This window comes from Vipera berus, assembly GCF_964194415.1.
Source record: "Vipera berus genome assembly, chromosome: 1".
Lineage (NCBI taxonomy): Eukaryota > Metazoa > Chordata > Lepidosauria > Squamata > Viperidae > Vipera > Vipera berus.
In genome coordinates this window covers 299864716-299883078 of record NC_138202.1, presented here as the reverse complement: position 1 = coordinate 299883078, position 18363 = coordinate 299864716, and the positions used below count along the sequence as shown (strand labels likewise).

Sequence of the window (18363 nt, the reverse complement as noted above, 5' to 3'; positions counted from 1 at the left end):
TAAAATGTTCTAATTACTATAATTACTCTTTAAACCCTATCGCACTTTAACTCTCCTTAACCATAGAAAAAAATATAGCCTCTAATTACAATAATAACTATTCAAATGCTAAATAATACTTTGTAGTCCCATATTTGTTCTGAATAAAATCAATCCATCTTTTCCATTCCACTATATATCTCTGTTGCGAGTGATCTTTCACATATGCCGAGATTTTAGCCATTTCTGCCAAGTTCGAAACTTTCAGAGTCCATTCTTCAATAGTAGGCAGGTCCTCCTTCTTCCAGTATTGCGCTACCGAATATGCATTAAAGTTCCTGGAAACTTAGATTCTCTCAACTACAGTATGTATGTATCTTCAACTCAGCAGGATCCCTTGAAGCTAAGGGTAGGATGGGATGCTAAGCTGCAGATAAAAAAAAATAATAACACTCTTTGCCTCTGAAATCCTTTGCTTGAGCCAATCCAAAGAGAAGAATGGCAACAAGAGTATTAGGAATAGCCAGATTTGTAAAACTTAAGATTTTGAAAGTGCACAGCAAGGGTGCACTTGAATGCAAATTTCACAAGCTTTACACACCCAGGCATCTTTGTAAGAAAGACTTGCCAAGTGGCTGTTGAAAGTGAATCCAAGGGCTAGAACCACTTTCTGCAAGGGAATGAATGCCATCTCAAGCCAGCCTAGGCTGACCTTCTCCATTCCTACTTTGTTGAAACATTAATGAAATTGGAGAGAAATATTAAGCAGAATAAAAATGCCTGACTCTTCCCGGTTGTTTCATGAAAGTTTTAGCAAAAGATACATTTGGAAACATGCATTTGAAAGAAAGATTGGGTCATAATATATATACCGTAAAATGATGTTTCAGATTTGGGTCTGACACAACTGTTATTCCTTTGTAGACACTAGATGGCAGCACAGAGTCAATGGGAATGCTTAGTATTTAGTCATTAGTGTTCCAGGAATCAAATCTATAACCATACACCCTCTTTCCTATGGCTGCTGATTTTGAACCGTTGGAGTTACTGGGATAAAAGCATTATGCTAAGGTTGAAATTTAGTTGTATCTGTGTCTAGAAAAGTTTTAAAAGTTGTCCTGATCCAGCCTACAGGGCTGTCCAATCTAGCAGTGCTCTTGCTGGTCTACCTGATATTCTAGGAAGCCTAGACAAAAGGCATCAGCCATCACTCTCAGTTTTCACCCAGCTGCCTTTGGTTCTGAAGAAAAAGTCTAAAGCTCTTATGGCTGATGACCACTGAAATAATTATTTTCTAGCTCCCATTTTAGATTCAAGGAGGACATTATTTTTAATTTTGGGGTGCAATGTAACTTAACTCTTGTTGGGATATGATTTTCAATAAGTGCAGGTAACTGTATTCATTATTCATAATTGAATTAAAATTTATTTTACAATGTGTGACAAAATAATATAGCAATTTTTAATCTACCAAATTAATACAAAAGAGGTGGGTGTGCTCACCAAATTTGCAAAATTTGGGAATTATTTCAAGGGTTCTGCACACCTCAGAAATAAACTGGTAGATCTCTTCCAAGTTATTTTACCGTCCTCTACATTTTTACAGCCATATCAAGCTGGGGTAGGGGGAGAGAAAGGAAAGGAAACTAGCTGATAAAAGGAGTGGTATGTGGGCTACTCCTAACTGTTCATCACTTTCTTTAATGTGCTTGGTATGTCCTGCCAACAGAAATGGTAGGAAGGTTTTCCCCTTACATGTGCATTCTTTCTAACAAACTGATCCAAGAAAGAATCAACGTAGAAGCTATTTCAACAAGTATTCTTTTATGTGTGTGTATTAGGGCCACCCCATTTGGACAGCCAAAAAATTGGATGACCACTAGATGGACACAAAGAAATATTGAATGTTAGGAGGTGTTTTTTCCTCTGCTTGTCACCTTACAGCCCAGATATGATAGCTTTAATGCGTACAAACATCATGATTCTCTGGAACATTTTATGGGCCTTTAACTAGTCCCACAACAATATATAATCTTTATTCCTTGTTGACTTACAAAAGATTGCTTGCATTACTCAATCAAATATTAGAAATACTTAGAGCTGAGTTCAAGAGACATTTTAGAACTGTCTGCTGAGATTAGCTATAACTTGCACCAGCAATAGGAGGAGCCAGGAATTGGTATATAGCATATGGATGGGAGAACTGGAGAAAGGGTAAGATCATAAGATCATTCTGGTAAGACTGTTTACAGCATTCGGCTTAGGGAGTGATAAGTAGGAGCAGATCAGTCAGATGAAAAATTCTAGGCTACAGTATATTGTGGCTTAGTTCACATAATAGATGAAGCCAAAATAAACTATGGTAGAACTTTTTGATTGCTGTGTGAACCATATAAATTTATTAAATAAAATAAACCTTTGTAAAATAAGAGTTATGATTTAATGCAGGATTTCTTAAAATTTTCAAAACCAAACAATGCTAATTTGTTCATTTTTTAAAAAAATACTGCAAGGAACTTGTATCACTGTTTCTCTAAAAGGAAATAAAAATAATATTGAAATAAAACTTCTTTAAAATATTTAGAGTGTGTTTTCCCTTATATTTAATATATTAATTAGAAACCTTAATGGGATGCATGAACTAGAATATGATTATTTCATAAGTGTTGTCAGTGACATTGTTAAACTTAGGCTTCATGTTACCCTCTGTTTCAGGATTGTAACAGTTGTAGTAAGTACTTAACAACCCATTTTTCACAAAGAGATTCTCTAGAACAGCCATGTCAAACTTGTGATGTCACGTGACATCACATGATGTATCAGAACTTTTTCCCCATTGCCGGCAATGGGGTGGGCGTGGTTTTGTCGTGACGCGTCCGGCCCGTGGGCCAGCAGTTTGACACACCTTCTGCAGAAGATAGTAAAACCTACTGAAGGTGATTGCAGAGTATCTTCAGGCTGTTTAAGAAATGTTGGTGCTCCTTGGAAGATAGCTTAAAATTATGTTAGTGTGTTGTGCAGACTCAGTCAATTATAGTATATCTGATAAACTTTTGTTAAATCGTGGTTTAGTATATGTGAATCTAGTTTGGGACTTGGCTTAGTTTTTAAAAAATGGTTCATCAGTATGCTCTGTTCTCTGCCATATTTGAACATGTTCAAACATTTGCTGATTTATTTTGCAGTCCTAATGGATAATCGTAGCCTCTTTTTTCATGGTGTGTGCATTCACTAAAGCAATATATAAGAAGCACTCATAAAATAGTGGGCTTCTATTTGTCTTGCAAATCACTTGTAGATCCAGTTTTACCAAATAAACACTTTATTCTTTCAGAATCAGCCGTCACCGTGCGTTAACTTTATGGAAGAATAGGCTGTAAAAACAAGGCATCCAAAATACTATATTGAATACTTCATTGATCAAATTGGAACAGTTTTCAGTTACTCAGTTGTGTAACGAGGGTTTATGCAATTGACTATAAAGATAATTTTTTGCATCCCTTTTTAGTGCATCCCTAAAGAACACTTTTTAATTCTTTTGTTTAGATTTTGTTTTGTTCCCTATATATCTGAATTCACAAGTTCATCATCCCACAAGCTTCTCATTCCATGACCATAACCCAGCCAGTCTTGCAGAATGAAACTTGGGTCACTCTTGATAACAAAGGCAACTAACTGATCACAAAGGAGAAATATTTGAAATAGGGCAGACTGTAACAATTACATTTTAGCTAGTATTAGAGAAAGTCCAAAAATGGAACAACTGTCTACTGTAAAATAATGTACAGTTTCTGGTGGCAGAACAGAAAGGAAAATACAATTCTTCTTGCCTTTCCATTTGTTTGCTTGTTTTACCCCTAAAATAGAAGTGAGAAAACAATGATGAAAGGAAGTATTATTATTATTATTATTATTATTATTATTATTATTATTATTATTATTATTATTATTATTATTATTTATTAAATAAATAAATATGGAAGGGCTTTACTTTTTGTAGATTCATATTGTATTTCAGAGGGCCACCAGAACTATCCAACATCAGGTACTCCCAAGAAAAGTTGATTGTGAATCCATCCTTAGCTGTATAGAAGGAATTTACAAGCTCTCCCCACTTTTTTGCCATTCTTGGAAAAAAACAAAATTCCAGTGGCCTCAGATTGACATCCCAAGGCTTTAGGAGTGGAATCTAAATATACAGAAAATATTTATGGTGCTCATTCAATAAGCGGTGGTGATAAATTCAAAGAACCTGGCCCTTGCAAGCAAGTTAACATCTGTACTAGAATAAGTGTTTCATTTCACTGATACAGACTACAGGTGACCCAACTGAACACTTTGATAAAATTGCTATTCAATAATTTAATACTTTTCGCCGAGAGATACTAAATAAATATCGGCAAAAGTTCCAAAACAGCGATTTCAAAGTGCTGCACTTTAATAAGATAGGAATACAATTCTATTTAGCCTAATTTTTAAGACCCTTTTGCATAAATAATACCAAATTAGATTACTAGTTTTGTTTAAGTGTAGGCCATTGCTCTATTCTCCGCCTTACTCTTAAAACTGGAGATAAATGGAAGGGAAAAGATATTTAAGATTTTTAGTGTCATTCTAATCTCTTGTTTGAAAGAAAATCAGAGTAGAACAATTAACCAGTGGAACAACCTGCCTCCAGAAGTGGTGAATGCTCCAACACTGGAAGTTTTAAGAAGAGACTGGCCAGCCATTTGTCTGAAATGGTATAGGGTTTCCTGCCTGAGCAGGGGGTTGGACTAGATGACCTCCAAGGTCCCTTCCAACTTATTATTATTATTATTATTAGTTGTGGTTAAAGTGTCATTGGATTATAACAGAATAACATAGTTGGAAGGGACCTTGGAGGTCTTACAGTCCAACCTACTTGCTCAGGCAGGTGACCCTCTTTCATTTCAGACAAATGGTTGTCCAATCTCTTCTTAAAAACCGCCAGTGTTGCAGCACTCAAAACTTCTGGAGGCAAGTTGTTCCACTGACTAATTGTTCTAACTGTTAGGAAATTTCTCCTTAGTTCTAGGTTGATTCTCTCCTTGATTAATTTCCACCCATTGCTTCTTGTCCTGCCTTCAAATGCTTTAGAGAATAGGTTGATTATATTGGTCTGAGCTATGGGATCCTCTGTGTATCTTCTTTTTGCACCCTTAGACTGCTTTTAAAACTGCTTTGCTAAGTACATCATATCCTTCCCCCACCTAATCCAATTTTAGAACAGTTTCTATTTGTGCCTTGTGGTTTGATGTCATAATTGTGCTTTTAGTACAGAGCTTGCTATCCTCACCCCTTTTGCTAACAAATGTGCATGCCAATATAAACGAAACTGATCAAAGAAAATCATACTTGTGGTGTAGTAGTACAGACCTTCTCAATTTCACTCTTCTAGAGAGCTTCATTTAAAATTCTTTCAGGATGTTAAAAATGGAACTAAATGTTATTGGGCCACAGGCGGAAATTGGTAGTAAAAACTTGTTTAGACTGTGTTGCTTCACGATACAAGTGAATCTAGCAACTTGGATGAGGCTAGGCTACAACCTGGCACAACTTTTCCCCTTCTAGATGGAGTTTGTGGTATAGAGAAGGATTTAATCATGAAAACTAGTATTCTAAAATAAGGCATCTCTAGGATTCTTTTCTCTGATTAAAGAAGTCTTATTTCCATTCTTTTCTCTCTATCTTATCCAAAATAGCTTGTTTTTTTGTTGCCACTTCTTTTTTACCTCACTATTTTATAAAATAACCTCTAATGAAAGCTTTATTTTAATCTGAAACCACTCTCAAATCAGCACATATAACAAAACATTGTTTTTATTTCTTTTTCAATCCTCTACTATCGCTTCTTTCTATAGCAATATTTCTGTTTTTCTGAAAGACATACATCCCTTTCAAGAATAGACCTAATTTGGATTTCAAAGAGTTTGGCTACTCAGGTTTCTAAAGCAGAAATACTACCAAAGATTTTTGAAACATAATCCTGTGAGTTTGGTTAATAAAAGGAAATCTACGGTAGTTTTTTTTTTTTAATGGAGATCCCTTCAATGATTTTATGCACAGCTGGCAAATACTGCCTTACCAATTCATAAGTGCCTGTTCCTGTTGTAATCATTTTCAGAACTGACAAGAATAAATAGCATGCATTAAGCCAAGTGGTTTAGATTGTCAGTAATAATTAGGATTATATTGCATATTGTAGTTTCTGGGCCTTTGCTTTACCTTCAGTCTCTGTTCTGAGTGGATTACTTATAATTTGCCATTTACATGGAGACCTTTAGGGAAAAAAAGATCCTGGTAGTTGAGGGCAAACTACAATGATTTTCAGTAAGCTACATCTATCAAGTTTAATATCAATTTACACTAGAGTACAGAGTCTGTGGAAACCTATTTATTTTATTTATTATGATTAAACTTATGTGCCACCCATCTCACTGAGGCGACTCAAGAAAGCTTACATTCATATAATTAATATACCATATAAATCATTAAAACAAATAAGAGCCATGCAATTAAAAATCAGTTAAAATTTCAATTAACCAAGATGGAGAGGAAGGTAGAAAACTGCACATAGAGAAGAGGCAGGGTCTGACTAATCCATTAACCACCTCCAAGAAGCCATTCCCCCATTGGGGCCTCAGGTCAGCTGGCAGAGCCAGGTCTTCAGGCTCTTTTGGAAGGCCAGAAGGATGGGTGCGGAAGATTTACATTTCAACGTAACTGCAGGAAACCAGCTTGAAGAAGACTAGAAACTCAGTGGGAACTGATTTGAGTGAGATTTATACTAATACTGTAGAAGTTATGATCCCATGTTACCCTAAACTGGTTTAGTATTAGGTGGATAAGGCTCAGTGATCCTTGCCTGTATGAATTCTCTCCTACTAGGATCAAGTTGTAAAGAAAATTTCACAGCCACAAATTCCATCAATAACTGTAAATAGATGTTGCTTAGTAACAAAATAACAGAGTTGGAAGGGACCTTTTGAGATCTTCTAGTCCAACCCCCTGCTCAGGCAGGAAACCCTATACCATTTCAGACAAATGGTTGTCCAGTCTCTTGTGTTGAAGCATTCACAACTTCTGGAGGCAGGTTGTTCCACTGGTTAATTGTTCTCACTGTCAAGAAATTTCTCCTTTGTTCTAGGTTGCTTTTCTCTTTGATTAGTTTCCATCCATTGCTTTTTGTCCTGCCTTCAGGTGCTTTGGGGAATAGGTTGAATAATCTGCCTGCCTGCCTGCTTATCTATCTATATCTATCTATCTGTCTATCTATCTGTCTGTCTGTCTATCTATCGTATCTATCTAGCTATCTATCATCTACCGTATTTTCCGGCGTATAAGACGACTGGGCGTATAAGACGACCCCCTACATTTCCTGTTAAATTATAGGGTTTGGGCTATACTCGCCGTATAAGACTACCCCTCTTCCAACGCACACCAAATAAAAATTTAAAAACATCAGATTTGATTTTAATATGGTAATTTTAATTCAAATGCTTATGACATGCAGGTGCTTAGTAGGAAAACTGTCACTTATAAACATAAGGCTGTTTGTCATCAAACATGTAAACATAAAACAGTGCAAGTGGATTAAACAATAATAATAATAATAATAATAATAATAAGAAGAAGAAGAAGAAGAAGAAGAAGAAGAAGAAGAAGAAGAAGAAGAAGAAGAAGAAGAAGAAGAAGTAGTTGGAGGGGACCTTGGAGGTCATCTAGTCCAACCCCCTGCTAAGGCAGGAAACCCTATACCATTTCAGACAAATGGCTGTCCAGTCTCTTCTTAAAAACTTCCAGTGTTGGAGCATTCACCACTTCTGGAGGCACGTTGTTCCACTGGTTAATTGTTCTAACTGTCAGGAAGTTTCTCCTTAGTTCTAGGTTGCTTCTCTCCTTGACTAGTTTCCATCCATTGCTTCTTGTCCTGCTTTCAGGTGCTTTGGAGAATAGCTTGGCTCCCTCTGCTTTGTGGCAGCCCCTGAGATATTGGATCCCTGCTATCATTAATATTAATATTAATAATAAATAAACCTTTTATTGTCAAAGTGCAACATGTGTACATTGAGATTAGCTGAGCCTCCCCCTGTGCTCTCTCCCCCCAACACACAGTGACAACAAACCCTCCATCCCACCACACTATGTGAACCAACTACACCACACACCGGCCTCCCAAGTCAATCCTGCATAAGATTATGTCCCGTTTAAAAGCCTAACAGCCCACGGATAAAAGCTATTTTTCAGCCTGTTGGTACGGCTGGCTATACTCCTATATCTCCTACCGGATGGTAGGAGAGTAAAGAGATACCGTCCAGGGTGTGAGTCATCCCTGAGAATCTTCCTCACTCTTCCAAGGCAACGAGCCCTGGCGATGTCATCCAGTGGTGTCAGGGAACAGCCCACAATGTCTTGTGCTGTGCTCACTACCCTCTGTAATACTTTCCTATCCGCGGCTGTCAGACCGGCATACCAAACCACAATACCATACGAGAGGACGCTCTCTATGGTAGACCGGTAAAAGAGGGTCATTAGCTGTTGTTCTACCCTGTTCTTCCGCAAGATCCTAAGAAAGTGAAGCCTCTGTTGGGCCTTTCTAGCCACCTGGGTTGTGTTAATTTTCCAGGTCAGATCTTCACAGAGGTAGACTCCCAGAAATTTAAAGGAGGAAACTCTCTCTACACAGTCCTCCCCGATGTAAAGTGGGGCAGGTTCCTCTTTTTTCCTCCGGAAGTCTAACACCATCTCTTTCATCTTGCCGATGTTTAGGTGCAAGTTGTTGTTACTACACCATATGGATAGTTTTTGTACCTCCGCCCTATATGCTGTCTCATCCCCACCTGTAATAAGACCCACCACAGTTGTATCATCTGCGAACTTGATTATCGCAGTGGATGGGTCAGATGATACACAATCATAAGTGTATAAAGAGTACAGGTAGGGGCTAAGCACACAGCCCTGTGGCGTGTCGGTGCAAAGCTTCAGGGGGGTGGACAAAGCAGACCCGACCCTCACTGTTTGTACCCGATCCCTAAGAAAGTCTTGAATCCAATCGCAGATAGCGGGGGAGAATTTCAAGTCAGTCAGCTTCTCGATGAGAATGCTCGGCAAAATGGTGTTGAAAGCCGAGCTGTAGTCAACAAAAAGCATCCTGACGTAACTTCCAGGTTTCTCGAGATGACTTGCTACAGAGTGTAAAGCAGTAGCTATGGCATCGTCTGTCGACCTATTTCCCCTGTAGGCAAATTGATGTTTATCAAAGTCCAGTGGGAGGCATGTCCTAAGATGTTGGAGAACCAGTCTTTCGAAGCATTTCATGACTATCATGTCACCCCTCACCCTTCTCTTCGTTAAACTACACATACCCAATTCCAGCAACCGTTCCCTATTTTCCTAATTCACTTTTTCAGTTTTCCTAATTCACTCTAAAGCTTTCCCTGCGCAGAGCCTTAAGTAAAACCAGCTGCCTGCAATTAGTGCAGGTTCGCATCCCACCAGGCTCAAGGTTGACTCAGCTTTCCATCCTTCCAAGGTAGGTAAAATGAGGACCCAGATTGTTGGGGGCAATAAGCTGACTTTGTAATAATGCTGCTGGGGGGGGGGGTGAAAGCCCTAATAAACAGGCATATACACAGAATGAAGGCTATTGCTAAGCACATTGATTTGTGCTTTAAATTGTAAGCCACCCTGAGTCTTCGGAGAACGGCAGGATATAAATGGGATTTTTTAAAAAAAGACCAAATGGGAGATCCGCTCTAGGTTTTCCAGCCAGCCCGCCCAGTTTCTGAGTCAAATGTGTCCTTAGAGCTAAGCCGCTGCTCTGGTTGCTGCCTTCCCCACCTGCCTTTCAAGTTGGGATATACTATAGCTGCTCTTCAACTTTAGAAGGAAAGACGCCCAGACCCCAGCCTGTAAAAAATCACAGACTGCAGCTTCTTCTCCAATTGGTCCCGCTTTCCCTGCGCAGACTAAATGGGAGATCCGCTCCAGGTTTTCCAGCCAGCCCTGTCCCTAAATTTTCAGCACCCGGCGTATAAGACGACCCCTGACTTTTGAGAAGATTTTCATGGGTTAAAAAGTAGTCTTATACGCCGGAAACTACGGTACATAGTATTTAGACATCATTAATTGCTGTTCACTGTGTTTGTTTAAATAGAGTTGGTAATAGGAGTAACGTGGTACTTCTACTTACATTCACTAATGCAAAGCATATTTCATCTCATTTCTGTAATCCTAATATTAGAATATTTCTTCCTCATATCTACTCTTTTTTTCATGTTTGAGAATCTTCCGATATCTTGGCTTTTACTGTTTGGCTTTTTATTTATTTTTTTACTGTTTGGCTCCTCATTCTTCTTACGTCTTAAATGCTGGAAAATAAGTTTATGAAGCTGAAATTCTACAAAGTCTTTCTGCAAAGCCTGCAGATAATATTTTTGCCAAATATCATTGACATAGATTATAGCTACATTATCGTGTTAATTTCTGTTTTACCAATGACCAACTTTATTCTTCTTCTTTCAGGCTATGGCAACTTGAGCCCCAATACAGTAGCTTCGCAAGTGTTATGTATCTTCTTTGCCCTCTTCGGGATTCCCTTAAACCTTATTCTTTTGAATAGGATAGGACAGCTGATGCTCTCTGGGGTGCATTTATGTGCCTTCTATCTAGATGTGAAGTTCCAGTGGCAGGTAAGAGATTTAGGTATTCTTACTTATTTGTTTATTTAATCTAAGCCACGCATTTCACAAGCAAGTAATTCTGGTCACTTTGGCCAGCATTATTCATGCCATTTTCTTAAAAAGCAAGAATGTCAATGAAAATGCCATTGACCTAACTGCTTTAATTTAAATTTGTTGTAGCCAGAGCTATGGTGTAGCAACAAAAGCTGTCTAGATCACCATATTCTGTTGTGTTGTTCCTCTTAATAAAACCTTCAAACTTGAGATGTAAATCTTTACTTGTCTTCATGTTTAACTTGTCTTCATGTTCATTGTGTTTACTTGAAATAATTTTCTATTGAATTAAATTAGGCATACTTATCTCTCGATATGCATTTGTTTAGGTTTATGGAACTAGCAAGCCCCAGGGAATTGCTGGCTTTGCAATCTTAAACAGCAGGAAGATCATAACAAACTCTGTCTAAGGGAGATGAATAAGCATAAGTGCACACTTTAAAAAAGTGTTTTAAGCCTTGGGAGAATGTTTTGAGATGAAGAATAAGAATAAGAGGAGACTTGGTAGACTGTTTCCACAATAGCTAGTTGCATGCCTCTAGGGAGTTCTTAACAAGGGCAGGAGGGCAAAAATATCCTTTAACTCATGTTTCACTAGCTAGCAGAGTGGAGCAGAGATGGGGAAAGATTTTTCTTTCCAGATACTTTAGAACATTTTGGAGTTCTATTAACCATTAAGCAAAACATAACTTGTAGATTTCATGCAGAAATGCCCCATTTAAGAGAAAAAAGATATTTAGTGGGGCAAAAAAGAGGCCACACCAAAATGTATTATAGGCATTTAACTATAATCTCACTGACAGATAAGTCAGTGTTAAAGAGGAGGTTTTGCTTTCAGTTTTTGGTTTTCTGTCAGGAAAAAGTTGGTTCGTCACCATTTGCCTTCCCACTTCTATGTTTTGTTCTTACATTATGTCTGCACAAGCCTCACATTCCTCAGGTTATCTATCGCTATCTCTAGATCCAAGTATTCAGAAAATATGACGCATATACACACTCCTGTTCCTTCCCCCAATATAGCAATGGTAAAATAGCATTTTAGTATTCTTGAAAAATTGTGCAAGTCTAGGCCTTGCTTAGGCCTGTCTACTGCATCCACATCAACTTCCACAGAGAAATAGCAGATATAGTGCAATTTCAAGCTTTTTGTCTGTACCAATGACTACTTCTAGTTGGTATGAATCATAATCTAGATTAGAACTTTAACATTTAGAAATGCTTATTGCAAATGTATTAAATTAATGGAAAACATGCTTTGGTCAAGGATTTTTTTTTCTTTCCAACTTACAAATGTAGACATTTGTGGGCTTAGAAAAATTCTAGAAGGATCTTCTTACCTTGATGGAGAAAGAAATGAACCATTTGCACATACCCATTTTTAATGCAAAATGTGGCTTTGCTAATATGAGTGGGAGCTAGAGAATTTTAAACATTTCTGCTCTAAAACTGGTGGTGGTGTCTCATTTGTGAGAATTTTCTTTCAATACATTTTCATGGCCATATCTTATTAATCATCTTCTTAAGCTTAGCTTAAGTAGCATTTATTTTCTCTGGATAACTTTGAAAAGAAAAATATTCAGCTTCTTGTTTGTAAAGTTGAGGTTTCTAAATCAAAGGATGACTAGGTCCAAACCTAGAAGATTTGGAGACCTCAAAGGGCTTCTTTAAACCCAGACAGCCTATCACCAGCCCTTCTCCACAAGTAACCCCAATAGTCCCATCAATCATGGAAACACAGGGAAAAGGTTGCTCTGCTGACATAAGGTTCTGGGGCAAGAAAACATGGCATAATTGGGAGGATGTATGTTAACATCTTCACATGCTAGGTTTTAGAAGAATCATTCAAGGTCCTTTCCAAACGCTCTGCTGTTTTTAGCAGAAAGATGCTCAGACCCAGAAAGTTCAAATTTTTTGCAACTTTTTGTCCAGGTAGGCAGCCCTAGATAAACTAAACATTAGATAATCTGCTAACCTGATTGAGTCTTGAGTCCATACCAAATCTAAAGCCAAGATCCAGAATAGCCTAACAAGTCTAAATAATATATAAAGCAAGGAATGAAGGTTGGAGCAATTTGCATCTTCCTCTTCTTTCCCTCTTTCTCATGGATTCCTGTTCTTTCACAATGTGTGAAGCTGAAATCTATTGACTAATGTTAGTTTACTCAGCAGGTTCAAATCAAAATCTAGTATTTGCATGAATAAACCAACATAAACTATTTTCTTGTTTGGGCCATCATTTGAAACTGATTTTACAAGCCTAGTAAAACTGACCTCCCAGGATAAAACTGTCAGTATTTAATTCAGACCTCCATTTTAGCTGAACTAAATCATCATTTAGGAAATTGGAATGTTGCATCAAAAAAAGATCAGTAAGTTCTGAAGGTACACGTTGAACTTGAATCAAAATGTTCCTTGGCCCATTTGAATGGGCTAAACACAAGTATTATACAAGGATTCTCATGCAATGAGCTTTTCTCTTCCAAATGTCTCCCAAATCTGTTCAGGAAAGTTTTCCCTGGAAGAAAGAAAATTTCAGCACTCTACTGGGTGTTCAAAGAAGAATGAATCTGTCCTGAATAATTCTTCTCTATCTGCAGAAGGCAGATTTATCTCCTGCCCTCCTCAGAAATTTAATAGGATACATACCTGTGTTGCAGATTCATTCAAAACACATTCTTCCAGTATCTTCTTTAATGCAAGTTGTAATCTATATCCTGCTTCTTGTCTGATTTAACCTATATTATCTGTTTCTTTATTGCTTGCTAGCGGGGAGCAGTTGTCTTGACCCGGACCTGTGCCCTGGTTGCTGGTCTTTTATTATTTCTTTTGTTACCACCTTTGTTGTTTACTGCCATCGAAGGCTGGACTTATGAAGAAGGATTCTACTATTCCTTCATAACTTTAAGTACAATAGGCTTTGGAGATTATGTCATTGGTAAGTATTCTATGCCTATTAAAACTGTATTTGTTTGAGGGGTGGAGTAGCAGGTAGATTTACAATTTCCCTAGTAATTCAAAGGAAAATATGATAATGAACAAAAGCATGCCTTCTCAAGTTTAAGTTCAGTAAATAAAATCATAGTTCATTCTATTTTAAGGCTGAAGTGCAAACAAAGGTATGTCCTTCTTGAATGTGAAATTCTTGAGAGCAAAAGATCCTTTATGTGCTTGTTTACACAGTTCACTTTGGAGATAAAGTTTTTCATTTAACTTTTCTAGTTAAATTATTTGGTGGAGGTACCCTTCCTTTTTGAGGGAAATTCTTAATGTTCTGGTCAGTTGTGGGAAAACAAGCAACTTCTTCATGCAGCAGGAAATAAATAAATAAATAAATAAAGAATTCTGGTATGTGAGGTGTTTTACATTGATTCAATTTGGGATGCATTTATGTTGATAGCAAAGCAGCTTGGTTTAATGGGTGTTTAAGTTGGAAGATATGCATAAAATTCTAGAATGTGGACTTGGTGGGTAGCCATTTTTATTCCAGTATAACAATTGAACAATGAAAGCTACTATATATAGTTGCATACTCATGAGACAAGTAAACCTTGGTAAGCACTGCATGAAAATCTCATTTATCAGACTCCTCTAAAAAGCACTTTCAACTTTTAGTTTCATTTTTACAACTGTGCAGAAGGAAAACAATCTTAAATTGGAATTATGTAGGCTAGAACAGGATTGATCTGCAATGATAATGTCATCAAGAGCTTATTTTAACCTTCACCTCAGTGGTGTTCCTTACTTTCTCCAAGTTATTTAAATGGTTGTTATTTAAATCTTTAAATTATTTCAATCTTGTTTCTGTACTAAACCATTATGCTACTAACCATGACTTGTCATTAAGCTACGAATGGCACTGATTGCCTGTTCTATATCATAAACTCTGTTTTGTAAAGCACAATAGCTAGATTTACTGCATGCTAAGCCAGAACCAAATAAACCACATGATGACAATGTAAAATGTAAATACAGTCAATATTGTATTTAAATATAAATTATATTATATTGTTATTATATTATATTGTTATTATATTATTATATTATATTATATTATATTATATTATATTATATTATATTATATTATATTATATTATATTATATTATATTATTATATTATTATTATATTATATTATATTATATTATATTATATTATATTTATTATATTATATTATATTATATTATATTATATCATATCATATTATATTATATTATATTATATTATATTATATTATATTATATTATATTATATTATATTATATTATTATTATATTATTATTATAATATTATATATATTTAAAAAATTAATAATAATGTATGCTGCACAACTCTCAATCTCTTTAGATGGCTATTAATATGACAGTAAGAATGTATCCCTGGTCATGGTTGCCATCTTCCCCACACAGACAGAGAGGGCATTAGGAGAAAAAGAGAGAATGCATGTTTTATATGTAGAGCATATGAGGATATATTGGATCCCCTGTGAAGATCAGGAAAGCCTGAAATATAACCATCCATTTTAATGTGTAAATGGGTTGTAGAAATAACTTCGAGGAAGAAAAGGGGAACAAACAGCCACAGACATGTATGAGTCCAAAGCAGGAATGGAAGGGACCCTCCCAGGTTCTCTTTAGAATAAAGGCAGGGAAGGGAAGGCACTTTCAGAGTTGCAAGATTATCTGTAACCTTGTAATAAAATCAGTTTCATGATTTTGATGTTCAAGTCTGCTCTACCTTGGGAGGTCTGTTACTTGTTTTGATACTAGTGTGTATAAACATTTGAACCCACAGAGAAATACTTCTCAGCTGCAGTTGTCTTGGGGTTTATTTTGTACTCCTAAGACAGCATGTTCTTTCTCTTGGTTGCTGACCTAAGTGGTGGTCCATCCACTCTCAAGTTTTCTGTACCTTAAAAACAGCTTTAGTTTTCTTGTTATCCAAGAATCTTTGAAATTGTGCACTATATTTCTTTCCACCTCTGTTAAGAGTTTGACACTTTTCTTCCTTGCAGGCATGAACCCTAAGCGTACTTACCCAGACTGGTATAAGAACGTGGTATCTCTGTGGATCCTCTTTGGGATGGCCTGGTTAGCCCTGATTATTAATCTCTGCATCAGCTTAGTAGAAAATTCTAGAAGACTTTGCCGGTGCTGCAAAACAAAAAGTCACACCATAGGAGAGGAGTTAATGAATGGCAACCCACACATTAATTTGGAGCCAGAAGATCAGCAGAAATGTGGCGTGAAAGACATAAAACCTGTGAGGCTGGATTGAATTTGAAAACTGCATTCTTTTACACATTTTTCTATTGAAGAAGGGAAGCATCTGCAGGCATTGGTAAATGTTTCCTGTGCCACCATGAGGAAAGTTGCTACCTGGGAAGTCATTTAAATGGAGTTGACTTGACACTTGGATGACATTGGAAATATACATGTATTTCCTTGAAAATTGTCTGGAACTGCATTTTCATGTGATACCTTTTTGGTATGGGAATAAATTGCTTTTTGAAAAGAGTGAAAGAACATGTGTAACAGAATAAACTCTGTTGTGTGCATCTGAGTTGGGAATCTGGGACCATCACAACCCTCCTGATGTACCTGCAGCTGCTATATACAGGCAACAGTCTTCCAGACCTCCATGCTTACTAGAAATTAATATTTGTGAAATGAATCAGCTTATAGAAGATGAATTACAGTTTTCCATCCATTCCCACTTCAACCCCTCAAAAATCAAGTTTATTTCTATACAGTCTAGAAATCGGTACTAACAAAGTAGGGAAAGTGTGCAGAACGCAGCTTCTGGAATCCCCCAGACCTCTTTATTAGCATGGCCATAGGATATATCTGCGTTTTCTTCTAGGTAACAAAATTAACACATTGCACTGTGTCGATTTATATGTGAATGTTCTAGAAAGCACAGGGTGAGCTGTCAGTGTTCTGGCTCATATCGCCTGGCTTAGAATGGAAGGTATAGCAGCAACTGAGCTGCTACCCAAAAACTGCTTGGGGATGACTTGGGGGATTTTTTTCCTCGATCGTTTTTCCTCAGGCTGATTTGATCTATTTTTAGCTTTGAATTTCTGTTGCCAGTTTCTCCAGCCCCTCTCTGGTCCCATTTTGTTCAGGTTTGGAGCATTATTCTGCTGACAGACTGAAAAACAGGCAGACCAAGTACTAAGCCTAAGGATGTAATATCTTTCCAACATTCCATAAGGTTGGAAAAACAACAGAAGAGCTGCCTGTACTGTCACTTGTTATATTTGACGGGTGGGATTAATTGTATAATTGTACATTTATATTAGGTTCTACTTTTATATCTCATGTTTATGCTTTCCCAAGGAATCCCTATGAGGGACATAATATAAAGCATTTTTTTAAAAAAAAATAACGGTGATGGTAAATAAGAGAGCATTGTAATTTATTAGGTACATTGTTCACATTTTCTTTAAAATAGTGTTCAAGATGAAAAGCAGTAAAAAAAACCATGGAGGGTATGTGCTCAAATAGAGATATAGATTAATACCTTTCACTGTGAGGAGGCAGAAGCCAGTTGGAGTCTCTTCCTGTAGTCCGGATGAAGTTGAATTAATAGGGATGTGTTCCATGAATGTGCCTAATATTTTAAACCAATTTCAACTGATTGCCATCTCAGCATTTTGTGGGGTATGAATTTGTTCCACCGTCCTAGCTTCTTTTCAACACACATCCATTCCAGCCTTGGTGATTTTTAGTACAACTCACATTGGTGAAAATTCTTCCTGGAGATAATTTTTGAACATCTGGAACATCCATAGTTTGTGCCACCTAAGTCAGTCTTGTTCAGTTTGGCATTCTTCAGTACTGATTCCAGATAGGAACTCTGAAAGTTGCAATTCCAATATGCTTGAAGGAAACTAGATGGGACAGGACAGGTTTCTCATCTTACATTTTATCTCATTATAACTTGACACTTCATGGTTCTGCTGTGCTTAGTCTTTGTAGCTGGAAAATGTAGCCATAGAGAAGTTTGTAACTTGGATTTAAAAACAAAACAAAACATCATCACCCATAAAAATGTTGTCGGCCAAAAATATAGAAGGTCACTCATTCAAGGGTGACTAAAGAGAGAGAGAGAGAGTTCTTTCACAATCTGCAGTGGAACGTTATTAGAGATATTTGAAAAATTAAAAGATTTCCTGTATAATTGTCCATGCACTTCTTTTAAACTATATGTGTAATAATGTTATTGAAAGTTCAAGTAAGTCTAATAAATTTATACCCTAATATGCGTAATGTTCAAAACAATATTTTTTAAGCAAATTCAGATACTTTTCTCATTCTCTGAGTCTTTCAAATGAACTATGTGTGTATATGTGTATGTGTGTATTTCTATCTCTAGATGCAACATTGCACTTGGCTGCATTAACAAAAGAATAAATTCAACCTCCCCCCCCCCCAGTTCCTAGTATCCTTATCACACACCATATTGGCTTGGCAGATATCTTGACTGTCTAAATCCATTTGTAAGGTTATAGATTTCCTAACTTGACAAACAGCAAGTTTTAAAGTGCAGGGTTTCAGTTAGCCATCCATAACCACTTCTGGAATATTCAGTTCCATTGTACTGTGTCTCTGTTTTTCTGGTCCTGTTC

General features: G+C 36.9%; 1 protein-coding gene across 1 annotated transcript in view; it reads left to right on the top strand.

Moving 5' to 3' along the window:
* The window catches only part of KCNK17 (potassium two pore domain channel subfamily K member 17), a gene marked incomplete at both ends in the record, with an annotated part of 31056 nt that extends 15049 nt beyond the window's left edge, over nucleotides 1-16007 (top strand). Inside the window, 3 exons of the mRNA XM_081315426.1 lie at nucleotides 10525-10691; nucleotides 13503-13671; nucleotides 15745-16007. Of these exons, the coding sequence (XP_081171552.1) occupies nucleotides 10525-10691; nucleotides 13503-13671; nucleotides 15745-16007 (599 nt within the window). The remainder of the gene's footprint in view (nucleotides 1-10524; nucleotides 10692-13502; nucleotides 13672-15744) is intronic.
* Between the last annotated feature and the right edge of the window lie 2356 nt (nucleotides 16008-18363).